The sequence below is a fragment of the Pelophylax lessonae genome (assembly GCF_965119305.1).
Source record: "Pelophylax lessonae genome assembly, chromosome: 10".
In the NCBI taxonomy this organism is placed as follows: Eukaryota; Metazoa; Chordata; class Amphibia; order Anura; family Ranidae; genus Pelophylax; species Pelophylax lessonae.
The window spans coordinates 181,125,669-181,148,827 of record NC_138777.1 but is presented as its reverse complement, the minus strand read 5'-3'; the positions used below and the strand labels follow the sequence as shown (position 1 = coordinate 181,148,827).

The 23,159-nt window shown below is 41.5% G+C and overlaps 1 protein-coding gene across 1 annotated transcript in view; it reads left to right on the top strand.

Moving 5' to 3' along the window:
* HSF4 (heat shock transcription factor 4) overlaps nucleotides 1-21,714 on the top strand; it is a gene marked incomplete at both ends in the record, with an annotated part of 142,639 nt that extends 120,925 nt beyond the window's left edge. Inside the window, 5 exons of the mRNA XM_082270358.1 lie at nucleotides 1,749-1,973; nucleotides 3,857-3,962; nucleotides 12,255-12,320; nucleotides 18,668-18,755; nucleotides 21,539-21,714. Of these exons, the coding sequence (XP_082126484.1) occupies nucleotides 1,749-1,973; nucleotides 3,857-3,962; nucleotides 12,255-12,320; nucleotides 18,668-18,755; nucleotides 21,539-21,714 (661 nt within the window). The remainder of the gene's footprint in view (nucleotides 1-1,748; nucleotides 1,974-3,856; nucleotides 3,963-12,254; nucleotides 12,321-18,667; nucleotides 18,756-21,538) is intronic.
* Between the last annotated feature and the right edge of the window lie 1,445 nt (nucleotides 21,715-23,159).

Here is a 23,159-nt window from a genome sequence, read left to right as displayed (position 1 = left end):
CCTCACATTTTTGTAAATATTTTAATATATCTTTTCATGTGACAACACTGAAGAAATTACACTTTTCTACAATGTAAAGTATTGAGTGTACAGCTGGAATAACAGTGTAAATTTTCTGTCCCCTCAAAATAACTCAGCACACAGCCATTAATGTCTAAATCGCTGGCAACCAAAGTGAGTACACCCCTAAGTGAACAAGTCCAAATCGGGCCCAATTAGCCATTTTCCCTCCCCGGTGTCATGTGGCTCATTAGTGTTACAAGGTTTCAGGTGTGAATGGGGAGCAGGTGTGTTAAATTTGGTGTTATCACTCTCACTCTCTCATACTGGTCACTGGAAGTTGAACATGGCACCTCATGGCAAATAACTCCTCTGAGGATCTGAAAAAAAGCATTGTTGCTTTACATAAAGATGGCCTAGGCTATAAGAAGATTGCCAAGACCCTAAAACTGAGCTGCAGCACAGAAGCCAAGACCATACAGTGGTTTAACACGCCAGATTCCACTCCGAACAGGCCTAGCCATGGTTGACCAACCAGTTTGCCGAAGACAAGCAGACTGAGGACATGGATTACTGGAACATGTCCTGTGGTCTGATGAGACCAAGATAAACTTATTTGGTTCAGATGGTGTCAAGCATGTGTGGCATCAGCCAGGTGAGGAGTACAAAGACAAGTGTGTCTTGCCTGCAGTCAAGCATGGTGGTGGGAGTGTCATGGTCTGGGACTGCATGAGTGCTGCCGGCACTGGGGAGCTACAGTTCATTGAGGGAACCATGAATGCCAACATGTACTGTGACATACTGAAGCAGAGTATGATCCCCTCCCTTTGAGGACTGGGCCGCAGGGCAGTATTCCAACATTATAGCGACCCCAAACACACCTCCAAGATGACCACTGCCTTGTTAAAGAAGCTGAGGGTAAAGGTGATGAACTGGCCAAGCTTGTCTCCAGACCTAAACAGTTTAACCATTTCCACTTAGGGGTGTACTCACTTTTGTTGCCAGCAGTTTAGACATTAATGGCTGTGTGTTGAGTTTTTTCGAGAGGACAGCAAATTTACACTGTTATACAGGCTGTACACTACCTACTTTACTTTGTAGCAAATTGTCATTTCTTCAGTGTTGCCACATGAAAAGATATAATAAAATATTTACAAAAATATGAAGGGTGTACTCACTTTTGTGAGATACTTTTAGTCGGCAGTTTCTCTTTGCTTTTGCAGCAATCAGTGGCGCAGGTGGCAGCAAAGAGGAGTATTTAATGCCCTATTTGCAAGGAACAGTTTCTTTTTAATATTTATGTTAGCAACAGATTCATTTTAATTGCAGTTTACAAGCTCATAAGTAGTGAGATCAGAACTTGCTCAGGATGGTTAGGGTTGAGAAGTGAAACAAATGAAGCAAAAGGTTCATGCAAATTAAATTTCTTGTAAGATATGAGGAATATGGAAAAATAACTGCTTGAAAATGTTTGAAGCCTAGAAAAACTCTAGAGTTTACATTTTTTATTTTATTGGCAGTTAGGTCAGGGTAGACAATGTTAGATGGGGTGAAAGTTTGAGGATAGACCAGTTCTAGGTATTCCAGAAATTATTGCTATGAAGGAAGTAAGGAAAGAAATGTGATAAAATGTTAGAAGTCAGAAGGTTATGCCTAAAGAGTATGAATGCCAGACTACTGAGATTAGTTTCTCATCTAGAAAATACAAGTTTTATTTATAGCCATTGACCTAACTGATTCATATTTAGGAATAAATGTCTACTGCTCATTAAAGAAGAACCCATCAGTCCTGGAGTAAAGGGATCAACAGAAACAGATGTATCTCTGACAAGTTGCAGTGCATGTTCTGATCCCCCTGTGTTGCCAGTTGCAATGGTTCAATCAATACTAGAAGGAAAAGAAAGCTGTAGCCCACCTCAACCTTCAGGATCTCAGCAACTGGAGGGACGAGGACGAAGGAATCCATTGGAGAGGTCAGTGGCATCATGACACCTAAGTTGTACTTATTTCCTGTAAGCTCAGTCCATTTACACAGTTTCATTGAATCACTGGCTAGACTTTTTTCTGAAAAGGTCTGTACAGAGGAGGTAATGTACTTTATTGAACCCAATAGCCATGTTGAAAATGTGAATTTATAGGTATGGCCCAAAGAAATCAGGGATTATGCCTCCTCTTTTGCATCTGGTTTGATAAAAAGACATTGAAGTCTCTGACCCAGACAGTTTTAAGGCGCACTTTGGGGATCAGACTGTATTGAGTATTAATCACAGAGGAAAAGTGCTACAGCAATTTTTTTTATTTACTTTAGATCAGCTCTCAAATTTTTCACTCGCCTGCTCGCATTTTGCGAGTGGAAAATGATTGAGGGCGAGTGTGGGGCTGCCTCGGAAGCCGTTCTCCTAGCGATCACCCAGGGGAAGAGAGAGGGGAGGAAGAGAAAAGCTGACCGGATAATCACAGAGCGGGGATCGATCTGCTGTAACAGCTTTCATTTGAATTGCCAGGCGCTCGCCATCACACACAGCACCACCTCCTGGTCTGGCTCCTTTGATAGACAGAACACCAGTCCAATGCTGGGACGTGTGACGTCTATTAACGGGGGGCAGATCCAGGAGGCAGTGCTGTGTGTGACAGTGAGCGCCCAGCAATTCAAATGAAAGCTGTTACAGCGGGGCGATCCCGGCTCTGATTATCCGGCTGGCTTTCCTCTTCCTCTCCTCTCTCTTCCCCTGCACTGGTGAGGCTGCATCGTCGGGCACTGGTGAGGCTGCATCATCGGGCACTGGTGAGGCTGAACTCGTGGGCACTGGTGAGGCTGCACTGATGATGTTGCACTGATGGGCTTCATTAATTGTCACTGAAAAAGTTGGTATTAATATTTACTTTTGTAACTTCTGCAAAAACATTTAACAGTATCAACAGTATCATTTTATGAGATAATTTATGAGGGCATGTTTACATAGTTACATAGTTACATAGTAGGTGAGGTTGAATAAAGACAATAGTCCATCCAGTTCAACCTGTGATTAGGTGTGTGTGGCTGTAATCATCTCACATACCCCTGAATGTTCTGATCCTTGAGATGCACGTCCAATAGTCTTTTGAAAGCCACCATACTACCCGCAGAAACCACCTCTTGTGGTACAGAATTCCACAATCTTGTAGCCCTAACAGTAAAGAACCCCCCCACGTGGCCTGAGGTTAAAACGCTTCTCCTCTAATCGCATTGTATGCCCCCGAGTCCTCATGCAATCCCTTCGACTAAACAGCTTTTTTTCTAAGCTGAGATCCCCATTGAGATATTTAAACATTGCTATCATGTCCCCCCTCAGGCGTCTCTTCTCCAGGGAGAATAAATCAAGCGATTGCAGACGCTCTTCATAATCAAGGTCCTCCTGTTTAGGGGCGGGGCAGGGTAGGGGTTGGGTGGGGCAAATGGTGGCAAGTAATCCTTAAGCTGGCTAGTAGCTCAGGACTTAACATTTTGAGTCCTACTTTGGATCCAGGTCATTCAGAACTATGGAGGTCAGTAGTCTAGTCTTTAATAGGTTCTCTATTCATGAGCAGACAATGGAGGAAATACAAGATATGTTAAGAGCCTTGCTGTGGTGAATACATTCAATATTAATATAAAAAAGCCACATGTCAGCAGGTCCAGGTTCTTGGTCACACAATCTTAACATTCCTAAGCTTTCAGACATGTGGCCAATGCTTAAGAGGGCCAGGAACAGTTAAGTATCTCTAAAAAAGACTTTGATTTATAGTAAACTTCATGCATAGGTCTCCTTTTAAGTGATACATTCCATTCCTGCTGTAATTTACTAATTTGTATTGTCTACTGAATTATCTTTTTCAGACAAGAGCTTTCAGACACCTTGGATAATACTGATGTTAGTTTGGAGGGACTTCAGTTGCTGCTTAGAAGTCAGCCATATAACTTGGATTCAGCTGCTGTGCTGGATGTGAGTATTTCTTAATCTCTGTAAGCAGCACATTATACTAAAAATGTAAAGCTGGCCATACACTAATAGAGTTCTATCAGATTGCCCCTTGCCTTGGCTACTGTATTTTGACAGCTGCTAGCTCAGGCTGTCAGAATACCTGAAGAGTGCCTGCAGCTCATTCACTTTCAACCTCATTTTCAAACTGGCTCGTTCGACAAAATTCAATCAAGTAATTAACTTTTTATTGAGGGCCACCCCCAGTTGGAATTTCAGCCAGTTCCTCTGAAATCCCAACAGTGTACAGCCAGTTCATGTCAGTTTAAAATCAGAATAAAAATCTATAATGTAGTAAAATATTACCCTCCTAGGTAAGTGCTGGAGTGAGTGTATATAGTTTTTGGTTTCTCTGCTTAACAGGGAGACAGCAGGTACATTTAACAGGGAGACAGCAAGTACATTTATGTGCTGTCTGCTTAACCACTTGCCGACCGCCGCACGACTATTTACTGTGGCAGTCAGCCCCTCACAGGCAAAAAGACGTAGTACTACATCTCTCTCCTGTGAGGCTCTAGGGAGTGAGCGCGCGACGCCCGAGGCACGCTCCCGCTCGCTCACGGACCCCCCTGCGCGGACCCGAAAGAAAAAACAATAAAAATGACAAAAATCTTTCCCTTAGTTAGTAAACGCAATAACTTTTGTGCATACCAATCAAAATACGCTTTTTGCGATGTTTTTTTACCAAACATATGTAGCAGAAAACAAATTGGCCTAAAATGTTAAAAAATTTAGATTTTTACATTTTTTTGGGGGGAATTTCATATAAAAAAAATTTGAAAAATATTGTTATTTTTGCAAAATTGTTGCTCTTTTTTTGTTTATAGCGCATGATCAAAAAAATCACACATGTGATCAAATACCACCAAAAGAAAGCTCTGTTTGTGGGAAAAAAAAGTATGTCAAATTAGTTTGGGTACAGCGCCGCACGACCGCGCAATTGCCCGTTAAAATCACGCAGTGCCGAATCGCAAAATAGGCCCTGGTCAGGAAGGGGGTAAAATCTTCCGGGGCTTAAGTGGTTAACAGAGAGTTGTGATTGTTTAGTGAGGTCTACTCAGGGTGCTCTGGTGCTGTTCATAATGTCTTGATGTATTACGCTGATGCAATAGCTATGGAGTATATTGGACAGAGATTGTAAACCTTGCAGAAGAGAGCATGGGTGTCTGTATAGCCCTGGCCAATTAGAAGGGGATGTGCTTCAAGGCATGCTGTGCACCCGTATTTATATCTGAAGAGAAATGGGCTGGTGGTCCAGTCTACCTCTACAGGGAAAGGTTTAGATGGGGAGGGGGCTGCTGCTTCTCTCCAGCACAGGCTGCCATGCGGCCTCAGGTGGTTGATCTGAGGACCTGAAACCTTTAAGTTGCAACCCATGGTCCTTATGAGAACTGACTGAGGAAGGATGTCCATGGATCCTGTCTGGTACTACTGAGGAAGACCGCCGCGTGTGCTATAGGAGCCTTGTGAGTACAGACCCCCACAGGGGATCCTTGGTACTTGTGCTGTTAGATCCCCCTCTTGGTGCTAGAAGTCAGTTACTGGGTGCAAGCTAAAGGAGACACTGGCTAGTGTTTTGAAGAAGCAAAGTCCACTAATTTCCTTCTACTACAAAGGGACTTGCTCAATTCTGTACAGTTCTACTGACAGTCTGCTACACAGTCCTATTAAGAATTTGCCCTCGCTTGTGAATAGGTAATTTGAAGTATCCTACTAAATTGCTTCGCCTATCCAAGCGAATGAGCGAAAGAGTGTGTTCCCCTGGCTATGTGAAAATACCCTGTAACTGGCCGTGGATTAATTGAGCGGCTCCTGGGGGGGGGGGGGGGGGGGTAATGCTAAATTAATTACTAAGATATCTTATAAAAGTAGAAGGTTTTGTCAATAAAACAATGGCATACGATAAAAGGTAACAGATATGTATGGCAGCTGCTGTTGTGCCCTTGCTTCAAGAGGCCTATAGTGCCTTCCTTCTGAATATGAAAAGCCCTCCTGACTTCACTTTTAAAATATAACTAAAGGCAAAACTTTTTGGGGTTTTGGATAGATTGGAATGGGATTATAACACCAGTGAGTTTTTATGGCTGTCCTTTTATTGCTATTTGTCCTGTTTACTTTTGCCATTGAAAGTAATAGTAAAAGAAAATCCCAAATTTTAAGAGGGGTCTGACTGCAGACTGGAGCTACACTCTCGACGGGAAACATGTGACCTCCACTCAAAGATTTTTTTTATCAACTTTAATGTAACAAACAACCGATAGACACAACTTGAATAAGTGGAGGTCACATGTTTCCTGTCACATCTTCATTTCTTATCGCATGTTTTCTGTCTAGACAAGGTTATCTGGCTGCAGATTGGAGCGCCACTCTCGACAGGAAACACGTGACCTCCACTCAAAGATTTTTTGTTTTTTTTAATCAACGTTAAATTAACAAACAGCCTGTAGATACGACTCTAGTAAGGGTTCCTATACAGAGAACTCTGTTATCTGATAAAATTAACTACCAATAACTGTGGTACAGGCTATTGGGGGTGCCTGGCTGCCTCAGGGTCTAAGGCACACACCCCCCAAATTTAAATCTCACAGCACAATGATCACTGCGAGAGCCGAGTGCAGCAAACATTGTGCCTTGAGAAGCTCCGATCTTCGTGTCACAGCAGCTCACACTGAGCTGTGAGCTGCAAACAAGGAAAAAAGTTTTCCCTCTCACTTATTTTGGCTATAGGACAAGAAATGAAGGGAAATCTCCCCAGTGAGACACATATGGCAAAAAAACAGAGGATATAACCCTCTCTTACTCTATCCAAAATAAAAAAAAGTTTTGCCTTTAGCTCTACTTTAAGTCATAAAAACTGTACTGAGAGAATGTCGGAACTGTCATTTTTGACCTCCTGTTCTAAACATGACAACCTGGATGTCATGTTGATTTAGTGGCTTTACTGTTTTCTGAGACACTGAAATAGGCAAAGAATGCTGGTAAGGAATTCTCTCATAACTAAGACTTTCTAATCTGTATGCCTGTACTGAAGGTGAAGAAGAAAGGGAAGGGAGCTCCTAAAAAAGGAACCGCTAAGGTTCTTAAAGTTATTGTAAAGCTTATTTTTTTAATATTATAATAAAAAATGATGTTATACTTACTTGCTCTGTGCAAAGATATTGCACAGAGCAGTTACTTACCTCCTCTTCTGGAGCCCCCCATTGGCGCTGTCCCCTCCTTCTTCTTTTGGGTGCCCCTCAGCAAGCCTTGTACTGAGGGGGCACCTGTGCAGGCATGCTCCCGATCTGGGCTGTATGTGACCAATGACATCCAGCCTGGCTCAGCCAAGCCCTCTGCACCCTCCTCACAGGATTTGACTGACAGGAGCCTATTGCTCCCCCTGCTCTCAGAGTTTCCTGTGGGACCAGGAACAGAGGATAGCGGTAGAGTCAGGTAAGCATTTAGGGATGGCTAGGGTGTAACAGGCAGTGGAATGTTTTTTACCCTAATACAGAAAATGCATTAAGGTAAAAACCTTTTGAGATTAGAATGACTTGAAGTGCAAGACTTTTACCTCAATATGAAAACCAACTGTTTGAGGATTACAGAATCTCGGGTTTTTGATCATGCAGTGCCTGACATGACAGAGAAAAGGGTAGCTGCTATCGCATGCTGTCCTCTGATTAGCCAGGTACTATCCTGCATGACCTGAAGAAGAGGGATTCTCTTATCCCACAATGCATTGGTCTTTAGCTGATAAAAGACAATCATTTGCACCTAACAACATTATGGTCTCATGCAAACTGAAATTCTTAAGAGAAGCTGACAGCTGCTTCAGCTGGATGATGCGCTAAACGATACTTATGATGTTTAGTGGATTTTGTGCCCAGGGATGAACACATGCAGACAGCGTTTCAAGTATTCCTCCCTGGGTGCATACTGTACTACATGTTAGTAGCACTTCGTGAACTGTCCATCCCTGTCCAGCCACAGCAGCTCTAAGCCTCGGGGCTGGACGGTGAACTTGAGATCTAATAGTACATCTTTTTGGTGCTCCTTTTCTTCTGCACCTCTAGTTTTCTTCATCTGAAGTTTCTCAGTGGATAGGGGGCCTCTGGTTTTGGAGAAACCTAACTACTATATCAACACTACTAAACCTACAGTTGCCCACGTAATCAGGACCCAAGAACTTCCTCAAATCCAGTACTGCGCTCTACCAAACCTTTTTCAGAAAGTAAGGAGGCCAGAGACATCCAGTCAACTGCTATTCTTACTAGGTGGTCAGCAATGGCAATCTGCAAATTTCTTAACCTGATCATACATGTTATTTTCTGATTTCAATTTTCTTACCTGAGTGGATGTAAATGGGATGGGTAGACCCTCCCATTACACAATTGTTGGTAAATGTCATTGAGATTGTACAGAGACTGTACAACTGGATTTTAGTGTATAGTTAGTCTTACACTACATGTATCTTTAATGTATACTTGTGAAATGAATTAATTAGGCAAAGTAAGAGTGATGCTGTATAGCAGCCAGAATAAGATGGCTGCATGCGCCTTTTACAGTGCTGCCCACTGCCCCAATCTGCCCTGGGTTAAAAAAAAAAAAACACACAGGACAGATATGGAGCACATCAGTACATTCCTTATTGTCTCGCAATATACAATGCTCAACAACTTGTACTTGCATGTGTTTTTACATTGGGTTTCAAGAACAGCAGACTTTTGGTGACCACTCTACAACATTACTCTCATTACAAGTTTAGTTAGGCTGGCCATAAATTATACAATTGTCTTGTACAATTTTCCTTTAGATTTACCAAAACCTTAAAATATGAGGTCAGACTTAAACACTTTTAACCACTTAAGCCCCCGAAGATTTTACCCCCTTCCTGACCAGGGCCTATTTTGCGATTCGGCACTGCGTGACTTTAATGGACAATTGCGCGGTCGTATGACGCTGTACCTAAACGAATTTGGCATCCTTTTTTTTCCCACAAACAGAGCTTTCTTTTGGTGGTATTTGATCACCTGTGCGATTTTTTGATCATGCGCTATAAACAAAAAAATAGCGTAAATTTTGCAAAAATAACAATATTTTTCACATTTTGTTATATGAAATTCCCCAAAAAAAATGTAAAAATCAAAATTTTTTAACATTTTAGGCCAATTTTTTTTACCATATGTTTGGTAAAAAAAATCGCAAAAAGCGTATTTTGATTGGTTTGCGCAAAAGTTATTGCGTTTACTAACAAAGGGAAAGATTTTTGTCATTTTTGTTGTTTTTTTTTTTTTTAACGCGTATGCGATTGCGATCTGCGATTTTTTTTTGCGGGACTGCGACATTGGGGCGGACAGATCGGACCCTTGACTGACATTTTTGACACTTTTGGGGTTACCAGTGACATTACTGCAGTAATCAGTGCTATATATATGCACTTTTACTGTAAAAATGACACTGGCAGTGAAGGAGTTAACTGTATTGAGAGGGAGGGGTTAAGTGTGTCCTAGGGGCGTGCTTCTAACTGTGATTGGCTGTGGCTGTGTGTGTAAGAACAGTGACCAATGGTCCTACATAGTAGAACCGTTTGATCATCATTCTTACTCGGGGAGAACTGACAGGCGGCCTTGTTTACACCAGCCGCCTGCCTTTCTCCCGCTGTCACGGATGATCGCGAGTGCCCAGCGGACATCGGATCCGCCGGGCACACGCGCGGGGGGGTCCGTGACCGAGCGGGAGCGCACCTCCGGCGGCGCGCACTCACTCCCCACACCCTTACAGGCTAGCGACGTATCCCTACGTCGCTCTGCCTGTGAGGGGCTGACTGCCGATGTAAATAGTCGTGCGGCAGTCGGCAAGTGGTTAATTGTATGCAATCAGGCAAGCCCTTGCACTACATAGTTGAAGGTCAATCTAAGGGAAATTGAATAAGACAATTGTGTAACATACTGTATGGCCAGCTTAAAGTGGTTCTTTTTTTTATCTTAATGTATACTATGCATTAAGATTAAAAAAAACCTTCTGTGTGCAGCAGCCCAGCCACTGCCCCTCTAATACTTACCTGAGTCCCATTTCGATCCAGTGATGTTGCACGAGAGACTGGGCTGTCTGGGACTCTACCTCCCAATTGGCTGAGCCAATACCGCCCATTGCTGTCAATAAAAGTCAGTGACCAAATAAGGAGAGAGGGGACAGGGCCAAGCCGAGGCTCCGTGCCTGAATGGACACACACAGCAGCGGCTCAGCTTGGGTGCCTTGCTGCTTGCTGTGGGGGCGCTCGGCAGAAGGGAGGGGCCAGAAGCGCCGGCGATAGACCTGAGAAGAGGAGGATCTGGGCTGCTCTGGGCAAAACCACTGCACAGAAAAAGTAGTATCATGTTTGTTATTTTTAAACAGCAAAAAACAAGACTTTAATATCACTTTAGGCAGGAAATTGGATGAATCCTATGTGTTCCCTCTTTCATTGAAGACTTGAAAACAGCTCTGCTTTACTAATGAAAACTCTGTGTACTTCATCAGCTGAGATTAAAAGAATATTGAAGATTTACCAAATGTACATGACCACAAGTAGCACTGACACTGGTTTTCTTCACTCATTTGATATGATTGCCCTGAATTTTGATTGTGTAGGTGGAGCTTTAAAAAAAAAAAAAATATATATATATATATATATATATATATATATATATATATATATGTAACGGATCAACCGGCACCCCGACTGGGTACCTCAGCTGAAGGATACTCCTAGTGCTTTCCGAGGGCTCCAAGCACTCCACAAGGCACCATAACCACTTCAGACCCCACAAACCGCCGCAGCTTGGTTGGGGTCTCGCCATCCCCTACCCACCCTGGACCCACGACAAGGCTCCAGGTGCCCGTGGGTGAACCTCTCTTTCCCCAGATTGTGAGCAGGAACAAGCTCTTACAAGAGCTTAGTGATTATCCAAGGGAGTATGAAGAGCATAGCAATCCCCTGTAGCATATTCCCCCAAACATGAGTCGAGACTTCATGAAGGGGTAAAAGCAGACTGTTTATTGAACAGATACACACTCAATTTATACACAAATGAGCACATCCCCCTCCTCATCAAATTACTACACACAGGTCAGGGGTTGAATGATTACATTATCATATGCAAATTAAATTGTATACAAAAACAGAATTAACCTGAACTGGTTAGCTGGCCATCTGGACAGAATCATGTGAGGTCATCAACATTTAACAATGGGACAGGTAGACTTTCAACTTAATATACATTCCATCTCAAAACAGACAATAGCACAAGCCTGCCAAGGACAGTCTGTGTGTCTCCTTCCTTGAAATACATGGAATACACAGTGTAAAGTGGGATTAAATCTTCATAGTTCAGGAGAGATATTGCTGGCAAATATTACTGTCCCACTTGAAGCAATCCAAAGCATTAAGTATCTGTCTTTTACTCATAGTGATGGTTAGTACCAATATATTATATATATATATATATATATATATATATATATATATATATATATATATATATATTACATAAAATAAAAGCCAGAAACATTGCCATGGGCAACACTGTGCATTTGCTTACATTAAAAAATTGGAAATATGGGTACATGTACACTGAGTGCATTTCCACTTTTGCCCTCTCTAGATCCTGCATTTTCCCTACATCCAATAAAAAAATAACACAAAAAAGTATAAAAAAAAAAAAAAAACCAAAGCAATAATATCTTTTTTATATTTCTTTTCACTTTACCATCCTTTTCCCACCATGTCGTACACACCCTATCTGCATTTACTCTGTCCAAACCTAATCCCACCACCTTTCCTATACATTACGTCTGCTGTTATCTTCATACTCCTTTACTGCACATATAGTTCACTGTCATATCCTCCTCACTCCTGTCTTGCTTATATGGCCCGCTATCATATCCTCCGCACTCCTTTCCTGCACATACAGCCATTTGTCTGTCCCTCTACACTTCTGTCTTGCACATAATGCCCCCTGCACACCTCTACTGCCCGCTGTCATATGCTCCACCTTCTATTCTGCAAGTATTGCCTACTGTCATTCCCTTTACCCTCCTCTATTACTGTTTATATTATCCCAACCCTTGCCCATTTTGGAAAGAGACCACTTTTGCTAGCTGTAGATAAAATGAATTATAATCACTAAAATACATAATCCCAGACTGTGCAATTGTGAGGCCATGCAATATGTTTCCGGTTGTATACCTTTTATCTTATACTGTAAAATAATACTGTATTTACTACTCTTTCAGGTTTTTAGTGCTGGCCTGTGTGTGAGTGAATGGAGTATTCCAGCCATGGACACCAGTCTGTCACCGGTGAGAACCTTTGCTATACTAACATATTTAATGATAGAGAGGCATCAAAGGAATCTCTTTAACAAGTCCCAATGTAAATCTTTAACTCCGGAGAACCTGCATTTATTGGCAGACTCCAGGTTTTAAAGTGTAACTTTAATTTTTTTTTGGACAGAAAGGAAAAAGTTAAAACCTTTTCCAGGGTTTTATTGTAGTGTCCTTGTTAGAGAGACCCCTGCCTAACTTACTATAACAGTAACTACCTTCACAACTGAGAAAAAAGCCCTCAGTGGGGACACAGAAAGCACAATATATCCAATGGTGGTTCTTTCCCTTCCCCACAACACAAAATATAGTATTTTTATTGCTGTCTGTATCACAAATGGAGAGATTTTTGTCAAAATTTTCTCTTGGTGACCACTGTCACCGGTATAGGAGGAAAATGAAATCCTACCCCCTGAGGACACAGCCAGCAAAAAAAGAGGCTCTACATGTAAATTAGTGATTTTTTGAAAAATTCAATTAGTTGCGGTTTGACCAAACTTTTTTTAAATTTTATGGCTCTCCAATATTCCTAATTTCAGAAATAGTAGTCCACTTCCAGTAAATGGGAATTTGAACCAGGTCCAAAAAGTATGTGTTACAGAAAAGCAAATGATGCAAAAATGTTCACAGTGATTTGGGAAGCTCCTGGCAGCCCTGCCTGCTTAGATGATGGGGCCAAATAGACTTTCTCAAAGATACTAAGATAGAAGGCTGGTAATAAGTGGCACCAATAGTCAAGTTAAAGGATAAGTTCACCTTTTGTAACATGATACATGTTACACCCATATTCAGGGTGTAACATGTAACATGTTATGAATGCACCGGCCCCCCCCGTACCTCCCCAACCCCTCGATGTCACAGACGGTGGGGGAACTTCTCCCCCCGCTCTCTGTGAGAATCTTTAAAGAACGTGGCCATGCGGGGCTCCGTTCGCCTGGCCGCATTACTTATTCACAGAGTTCTGCGAATTGAAAACTTCAAGGTCCGGCAGCCTTTATAGCTGTTGGCTTGCAGTTCTTAATGAACTACCCCGGCACTGTTGAGCGCTCTGGTAGTTCAGTGATGCTTCCTGTTAATGTGTAACTGCTTGGCTGTACAATGTATGGCCAAACAGCTTACACACAGAGTCTGCAAGAGCCCTGTGTGGGGGCAATGCTTTCCAGGCTTCCAATAAAAAAATAAAAGATGAAAATTTTTTTTACCATCAAAAATAATTAGCATTTATTATTTTGTTTTAAATGTAGCACCCTACAGGTAGGTGCTTGGTAAAGTATATGGGTCTTGGCTGACTAACAGCAGGGCCATGATTTTCAGTAGGGTGTCATGGTTCCCAGGTGATTCTGCTGAGAGGGGAGTCTCCCCACTGGCTCTATGAAAGGCTTCTCATTGGGCAGTGGAGGAAACCCAATCAGGGACACATTTAGGCTTGTAACTACCCCAGAAGGCAGATTCACTCCCAAAGGAATCTGGGAGTGGGTATAAGTCTGAAGGGGGCGCATGACGCGGTGTCTTTTGGCGGGAAGCAGAGTCCCAGGACGGAGAGTATGGCTGTCTCTCCTCCTGTCAGAGAAAGCGGGTGTCCCGGGAGGTGGCCTGGGAATTCAAAGAAAGTGAAGCTGAGCTGCAGAGGGATCCGGTGTGCTGAGAACCAGCGGAGAGAGAGAGAGGGGTCCAGTTCCAGGAAAGCCTACAAAGGTCATGAGTACTGTGGACTGCCCCTGGGGGTCTGCCTAGTGTCAGAGGGGACCACTCCGGAGAAGGTTCTAGGGATCCAGGAGTCAGCTAGTTGTAAAGGGGGTACCTAGTAAGAGGACCCTGAAGTATTAGAGGGGCTACCTAGTGAGAGCACCCTGAAGTGTAAAGGGGGCACCTGCAGTTTGGGCCCAGAAGAGTCAGTGTACAGTGTGGAGTGTACAAGGTTAAGAGTTGCAGCAGCACAAGTATCTACACAGAGCTACCTCAGCCAGTGCAGGGCTGGAGGGAGCTGTTCAGTGATTTTTGAGCTAAAGCAGTGCCAGGAGTCAATTGTTCTACAGTCCTGGATCTTCTGAATTAAAGTTGAGGTTCCAGCACAGTTTCAGTACTATAGCATTTTTGAGCGTCAGGAAGCGCTGGTTGGCATTCAGCCGGCGTCAAGGCAGCACTGACAGGCATTTTTCAAGTTGTCCAAAAGTGTACCTAGTTAAGCCAATGGAGTATCCCACTCATTCTCTTCTCCCATCCCCTAATTACAATAAAACAAAAAAAAGAAACAAAGATGCCGGAATGGTCATTGTCTCAGTTCTCACACCTGGGGGTCACAACTCAAATGTGTTGGAAGTGTCACAAGCAATGGCAGACCCATCTTATGCTCAAGGCCTGGAAATTCTGCTACATAAAAAAGGTGAATTTATCCTTTAGGGGGCTCAGGCAGAAGCAGAAGCTGATATTGGACAGTAACAGCCTTTGAAGCCGCCTTTGGTCCCTTTCTCCCACAAACATTTTGGAAATCCAAACCGCCAAAAATAATACAGAAATGTGGGTTTGGCCATCTGAGTCTGTGATGTTTGGTCCAAATTTAACAGCCAGCATTCAGGATTAAAGTGATACTAAATTATATCTGTATACATATATTATATATATATTAATTTTTTGTTACTATTTATTGAATTTTTTATAAAGCACAGTATTTAATAATTATTTATTACAACATTTATTACAACCTTTGTCGTAACAAGTGAGATATTTTTCACCAAGGGTGATATAATTTAGCAAGCGCTATAGGTAACCACACATTTGTGATTACCATAATTTCAATAAAGTACACACCCTGGTGTGTTAAATCCAATAATGCTGTGAAAAAGAACACTGAGAATGTGCAAAATACACAATTCTATAGCAACCAATTAGTTTATTTTTCTTGTATTGTATATTTTTCTTGGAACTGGTTTGCTAAATAAGCAGTTCTTTCTGAGCAGAAGCAATATCTAAATACATCTATACAAATGTTATTGAAATGCTCTTCATGTCAACTGACAGGCTGCAGACAGATGTCATATGGCCCACAGCTGGGGTGTAGATGCTAAATAAAGATCAGACTGAATAGATTGAATATATTGGGCTTGACTAGAGAGTATGTTTAAAGTGTAGCTCTGGGCAATATTTATTTTTCAGTAGAGTGAAGAAAGCTTAGAACTACGGTTAAAATGACTTTAAACTCTGGTTTATAAAGTAAGAATCCTATTCAAGTATATATTCCTAACTTAAAAAAGTACCTATTATTGCTCTCTGCCTCCTCCAAATTCCTTTTTTCTTCTTTTTCTTTTTTTTTTTTTGCTGCTGTCATCCAACTTCCTATGAGGGTGGCTACAATCTTTCTTCATTGCCTATATGTAGGAATGTAGCCACTCTCTCTAGCTCACTCCCCAAATGGACTATAGGATTTGTAGTGTGCATAGAGTAGTACACATGGCCTCAACTAATGTGCACTGCTTGTTCCGCACAAACAGCAGTGAGGAAACAAAGTTCTGAGAGCTCACAGAGGATGTTACGACGAGGCAGAAAAACACGTTAGAAAAAAAATAATTAATGTTTCAAATTGATTACAGGACCATTAAAGTATAACTAAAGGGAAAACTTTTTGATTTAGTTTTGGATAGAGTGGAGAGAGAGAGATTAAAACCCCTGTCAGGTATCTATTGCTATCTGTGCCCCCGTTAGGGAGAGTCCCCCTCTCTATTTGTCTATTTACCATTTTCAGTATAAGTGAAAGTAAAAGAAAATCCCAATTTTTGGGTTGTCCCCAGAAAAGTAATAGAGGGGAAATCTTCCAATGGGGACACTAGCTCTGGTGACGTGGGGGTCCCCAGGGAATTTCCTTAATTTACAGGGATTTCCTCCCACTTCCTGTTTGGCTATGGGTCAGAAAGTGAAAGGAAATCTTCACAATCTGGATCTCACCGCATCTGGAGTATTCTGTCCAGTTCTGGTCGCCAGTCCTCAGAAGGGATGTGTTGGAGCTGGAGAAAGTCCAGAGAAGGGCAACTAAACTAATTAGGGGATTGGAGGACCTTGATTACGAAGAGCGTCTGCAATCGCTTGATTTATTCTCCCTGGAGAAGAGACGCCTGAGGGGGGACATGATAGCAATTTTTAAATATCTCAATGGGGATCTCAGCTTAGAAAAAAAGCTGTTCAGTCGAAGGGATTGCATGAGGACTCGGGGGCATACAAAGCGATTAGAGGAGAAGCGTTTTAACCTCAGGCAACGTGGGGGGTTCTTTACTGTTAGGGCTACAAGATTGTAGAATTCTCTACCACAAGAGGTGGTTTCTGCGGGTAGTATGGTGGCTTTCAAAAGACTATTGGACGTGCATCTCAAGGATCAGAACATTCAGGGGTATGTGAGATGATTACAGCCACACACACCTACACAGGTTGAACTGGATGGACTATTGTCTTTATTCAACCTCACCTACTATGTAACTATATAACTATGTAACAATGAAACAGAGATGGCGAAAAAAAATCTGACAGGGTTTATATCTCCCCCTTACTCTATCCAAAGTTTTAAAAAGAGTTTTGCCCATACTTCTACTTTAACCTTCCTAGCGGTATTCCCGAGCGTGACTCGGGGTTAAATTTTAGAGCCAATATACACAATACATATATATATATACATATATACAGTATATACTGTATATATATATACACGTAATTCTTGTGAATGAGCAGCCCAAACCAACTGTATACATTATATATATATACGTATATATATATATATATATGTATGAAAAAACAGTCCTCGTATAGGTATCCACCAAAGTGAAAAGTTTGTGAAAAATAAATATAAACAATGTGAAAATAATGAAGATGAACAGTCCAAAAAAAAATTATATTATATATTGCATATAAAGTGCAGGTGCTTCTTTCTTTTCTTTCCTAGATAGCCCTTCACCGTGGAAATAGATACATTTCAAACTCACCAGACAATATGGGTCCTATATGCCTTACGGCATTAGGACCAATCGTGCATGAAAAGACCCTTCTCCAGGTCCAGGTACGCTCCCTCCTGGAAAATTAAGCTGCCCCTCTGCAGTACCACTCCACTACGGGTGAGCTCCAGAAACGGGTATGTCTCCTCCAGCCACAGTGCGCCTCCTTGGGATAAAACTCCCCCTGCAGATCACCTCCAGTCACGGGTGTGTAACAAAGGAATAAAAAACCGGATAGTGCAGTATTGTTTTTCAAATGGTTTAATATTGCACACAACCCGGTCACTTGCAGCCCACGTGTATGGCGGTTCTGTTTTGCTTGTTTTATGGATTTTATGGATTTTTACCCACGTCTGCCTCACTAGTTGCTTTTATTGAGCCTTTTTGAAGTGTTTTTCACCTGCTTTTATCATCTCACTGGGATTGTATATTTTATACATTTTTTGGAGTGACCGGGGTTGTGTGCAATATTAAACCATTTGAAAAACAATACTGCACTATCCGGCTTTTTATTCCTTTGTTACACACCCGTGACTGGAGGTGATCTGCAGGGGGAGTTTTATCCCAAGGAGGCACACTGTGGCTGGAGGAGACATACCCGTTTCTGGAGCTCACCCGTAGTGGAGTGGTACTGCAGAGAGGCAGCTTCATTTTCCAGGAGGGAGCGTACCCGGACCTGGAGAAGGGTCTTTTCATGCACGATTGGTCCTAATGCCGTAAGGCATATAGGACCCATATTGTCTGGTGAGTTTGAAATTTATCTATTTCCACGGCGAAGGGCTATCTAGGAAAGAAAAGAAAGAAGCACCTGCACTTTATATGCAATATATAATATAATTTTTTTTTGGACTGTTCATCTTCATTATTTTCACATTGTTTATATTTATTTTTCACAAACTTTTCACTTTGGTGGATACCTATACGAGGACTGTTTTTTCATACATATATTAATTTTTTGTGCACATGAATTTTAGTTACTATTTATTGAATTTTTTATAAAGCACAGTATTTAATAATTATTTATTACAACCTTTGTCGTAACAAGTGAGATATTTTTCACCCAGGATGATATAATTTAGCAAGCGCTATAGGTAACCACACATTTGTGATTACCATAATTTCACTATTAGCACCCGCACTTTAATATAGAAGCTGCAATAATATTATTTACATAACACACTTTTACTTTATTCACTTATTTTTAATATAAAATACCTTTACTAGGTTCCTACACATTTATATAGATTTCCCTCCTTTTGGCGCGTGTAATATACTTAGTATATTTTTATACACTGTGTACTTTATTGGCTTGATTTTCAACGAGATTTCACATTTGAATTTTTATTTTAGATGCAACAGCTCTCAGTAGATCTGGAGAAGAATGTAGCAGAGATGCCATCTAAAGGGTTAAACCAACAATTTAACTCTCCCTGCACAGGTATCTTCAGTTATTATTTTGTGTGATTAACAATTACCTTTAAATAAAAAGAATAGAATTGAACTTATGGCCTGAACAAAAAGAAAAGTAGCTAGATGCAAATGATTATAGTGTATGCAAAAAACAATATCATAACGCAATTTCGTGCAGTAAAAACAACTGATGAAGATAAAAGTAAAGATAAGTCAACATGCAATTTATACAATATTAACAATAACGTCACAAAAATAACTAAACATGTCAATTAACCATACAATGGGGAAAAGGTCCCATACAGTAATTAAAAGCTCAGTGCAAAAAAAACAATATGCAAAGATGAAAGAGGTTCAATTGGATGTGATCCACACCACTTGCATGCTCCTCCACCTTATTTCACACGAAAAGCCTACTGCAAAACCATGACCCCCCCCCCCCCAATAAGAGAAGTCATAAAGCCCTAAGAGGCGGTTCACACTGAGGCGATCCGACTTCGGGGGGCGACCTGTGAAGTCGCGTGCACGTCTATGCAAGTCACTCCCAGGTTGCCCCAAAGTAGTACAGGACCCTTTTTCTAAGTCGGAGTGACTTGTGTCGCTCCTATTAGAACGGGTCCTGTAATACTCAATGGACCGCGACCTACCGCGACTTGTCAGGCTGACAAGTCGCCTGACAAGTCGCGCTAGTCTGAAGGGGCTCTTAGATTGATGTAAAAATCCGGCAAAACAGATTAACCCAAGATCTTGCAGCCTCTCCCCACTATTGTGAAAGAAATATTGAGGCCTACAATTATTTTTACCTTCATGAACATTATTGTGAACTTCTGATAGGGGTCTACGTCTCAGTTCCAAGGAAATTCCAGGAATTGCACAATCTGAGAACAGCTGTAATAAAAAGGGCATTATAAACCAGCCCTGGAATTGTGTGGCCACCTGGTAGTCTAATTCAGCCTTTTTCAACCGGGGTGCCCAGGCACACTGGGGTGCCTTGAAGTTTCTCCAGGGGTGCCTTGGCAAAATGCCTAAAAGTTTCCCCAAAATTGTATACAAGCCAGCGGGTGGATGAGGCAATTTAGTTACACAAAGCCACAGGTTTTTATGTTGCACTATTATGGCCTTCTAGCTGCCGGCGTACTAACAACCAATGACCCTTCCCTGCCCCTCTCTGTCTGCGCTGGGGTCACATTAGCTGAGTGATGGAGAAACACTGAGAGAGAAGAGAAACATTGGAATACTAATTAGTACCAGTGTGAAAACGTGTATTGGATTTGAAAGTATAAATCACCGCTAACGTTGGGTGTGAATGTTATGTAAGACTATTCGAATCGTTTTTTTACATTTTAGAATGGTGTGCCCCGAGACTGTCCATAATTTTAGAGGGTGCCTTGACTGAAAAAAGGTTGAAAAACACTGGTCTAATCTAACTGTCATGTTAAAGAGCCGTAAAGGGGTATGTGACAAATAACTCTGTGGGGGTTGTGTTTTCAGAGGGCTCAATTGAGGTGAGGGGGGAAATAGTTAACTGAAACTACTTGATCATAAATGACAGCTGGCGACTTAAAGTTGACCTATCTTAAGATTTCTGTCATAGCCTAACTGTCAAATGTGGCAAAGTCATAAGTTATGTGAGCGGGATTGTCTCTACCTGGTTGGGTGTGAATAAGTAGTTATAGGGGTGGTCTTTGCAAGAATATGTAACACAAAAGCAAGACCCCCACTCTCTCTCTCACCCTGTCTGCACAATGGAAACGTAAGGTTGTCTGTGTAACATTCCTTCATTATCCTTTGTTGCTTTTACTGTAACTTTCTTTCCTGTAGCTGTCTATGTTCTGTATTCTGCATTTATATTGCAAGATCATTCTTTTTTGTATTACTTACTTTGTATTTTATTACTGTAATAACATCACTGCTTTAAAGTTTAAGAGTCGGTTCACACTATGGCGACACGACTTCGGGGCGACTTAATAAAGTTGCCGTGCACCGCGACTTCGGCACGGCTTGCACTGACTTCACATAATGGAAGTCAATGCAAGTCGCTCCGACTTCGGCCAAAAGTAGTGCAGGAACCTTTTTCCAAGTCGGAGCGACTTGAGTCGCTCCTTTTAGAACGGTTCCAATTGCACAGAATGGAGCACGACTTGTCAGGCGACCAAGTCGCCTGACAAGTCGGAACAGTGTGAACCGGCACTTACCAGATATGTTGTATTTGATTAATAGAAAGTTTATTTCTGTGTAAACAAATTAGATCTTTATTTTTAACACAGTCCCTATCACTTATTATTAATAAGTGTATGGTTGAGCGAATTGCATTAGCATTGCCTGGATTCTGATATAGACAAAAGGTTGTAATCATTTATTACATTTATCATCAAGTGAATAAGTGGGGTAGAGAAATTGCCAAAACACTTAGACAACTTGCTCTCACAATTTACAGGATTATATTAGAAGACATAAAAAAGAGCCAGACGCTTTACATAGTGTAAAACCATACTAAGCTTTACATAGTGTAAAACCATACTTAAACTTTATTATAGGGTTCGAGGCATTGGATTGACATTTGCTTGAATTGTAAAATAGAAAGTTTATTGACCCGCCCAAAGATGTAGTTCTAGGACTATCTCCATGTTAAAGTACTATTCTAACTGTATGTAGGTAAATTACTTTGTAATGCGAGGTGGCGTCTTAGCACTGTGGGTCTCATCTGAAATGTATTGGATTTGAGATTTCTTTGATTATTTGAGAGTTCTCCTAGCTTCACAAATACTACAATACTTCACGTAAACGTGATGTCTGTTCTTGTATTTTCAGGAAAAGAAACAGAGCTCGAGAACACCGTCCCTTTCCTGACAGAAGAGATGGTCAATTTATCAAGGTCCTCATCTCTTTTTGGTCCTGATGATACCGTGGTGTCTTACCTCTCCAGTGGGGTAATTCCAGGAGATACTGCCCTTAACCTGCACCCAACAGAGGATAGAAATGAGTGACCTATCTAAATATATGTTATAAATAAGAGTGCCTTTGTACAGGACCACTGTAAGTTTCCAGATTGAAAATGAACCTCCTGCACTGTATAGCTAGACAAAGAGGTTCTCCATACAGATGTTTTCTTTTCTTAGTGTTTCTCAGATGGGGTTTATGCCAATCAAAAATATGTGTTTCTCCATGTTCTGCTTCTTATTCCCTCCTGTTCATACTTTTTTTTTACCAGTTACCACCAATGTGAGTTTTCGCAGATTGGCTGCTGGGAATATGGTTACTAGACAGCCATGTTAAACTCATAATTTGGCAGTCTACCTGCCTGTTATATCATATACCGGTAAGGCAGGAAAATCAAGATGTACCTGGAAAGACTCGAAACATTGAGGTTTATTTACTAAAACTGGAGAGTTTAAAATCTGGAGTAGCTCTGCATAGAAACAATCAGCTTCCAGGTTTTTTTTTTTTTTGTCAAAGCTTAATTAAACAAGCTGAATTTAGACGCTGATTGGATACCATGCACAGCTGCACCAGATTTAATAAACCAACCCTACTGACTCATAAGAATGAGAACAGAAGAAAAAGCGATCGTGCATGGAAAAGACTAAAGTGTATCTAAACTCAACATCAAAAGCTTACCTATAATTGTGGTGGTTACAATAATTTTACTCGATCCTATTTTATTATGTTAGCCATTTAAAGACAGTAAAAAAAAGAACAATCAAAGTATTCCTAATGGTCACACAAACACAGTTGAATTCGTTTTTTTCAGGTTTTATTTTAACCTGCCAGTAACACACTTCCAGTTCTAGGAAGACAACACTAACTCAATGTACTGTATCTATGGAAGAATAGCATTGCCACCCTAGGACTGTATGTGTGTTAGGGCTACAGAACACCTTGTCCTCTTCCTATCTCCATAAAAAGATGGGCTCAGGCATGTTCGGGATCCTACTCAAACCCACCTGCCCGATCCTGCCAGCATACCGACACTGCACACTACTAATCATAGGCAGTGAGATGTTTCCTGGTCTGTGCAGCTGCGGACCGGTAAATGCCTCACTGCCTATGATTGGCGGCATGCAGTGTTGGCTTTGTGGTGGATCAGGCTGGTGGGTCGGGACTAGGATCCCAAACACGCCTGAACCCATCTCTACTCCATAACATGGAGATGCACACTGCAGAGTCCTGGATTTCAGACATTTATTAAACAGAAATAACAAAATGCTTTCCATGGTATGGTAGGAAATGGTGTCGTGCTAATCCAAATATAAAAATAGGCTAACAATAAAAGAATGAACGAGTCCCAAGTGCAATAATGGAGTCCACATAAATCCCAGAAAACGGAGGGGTGCAAGCAGGAAAGTCCACCACCGAACAAAATCACAAGGTACTCTTACCAACTTGATAGACCCCACAGGGTCAAACACGCCCAGAATGTGGATAGGTTAGT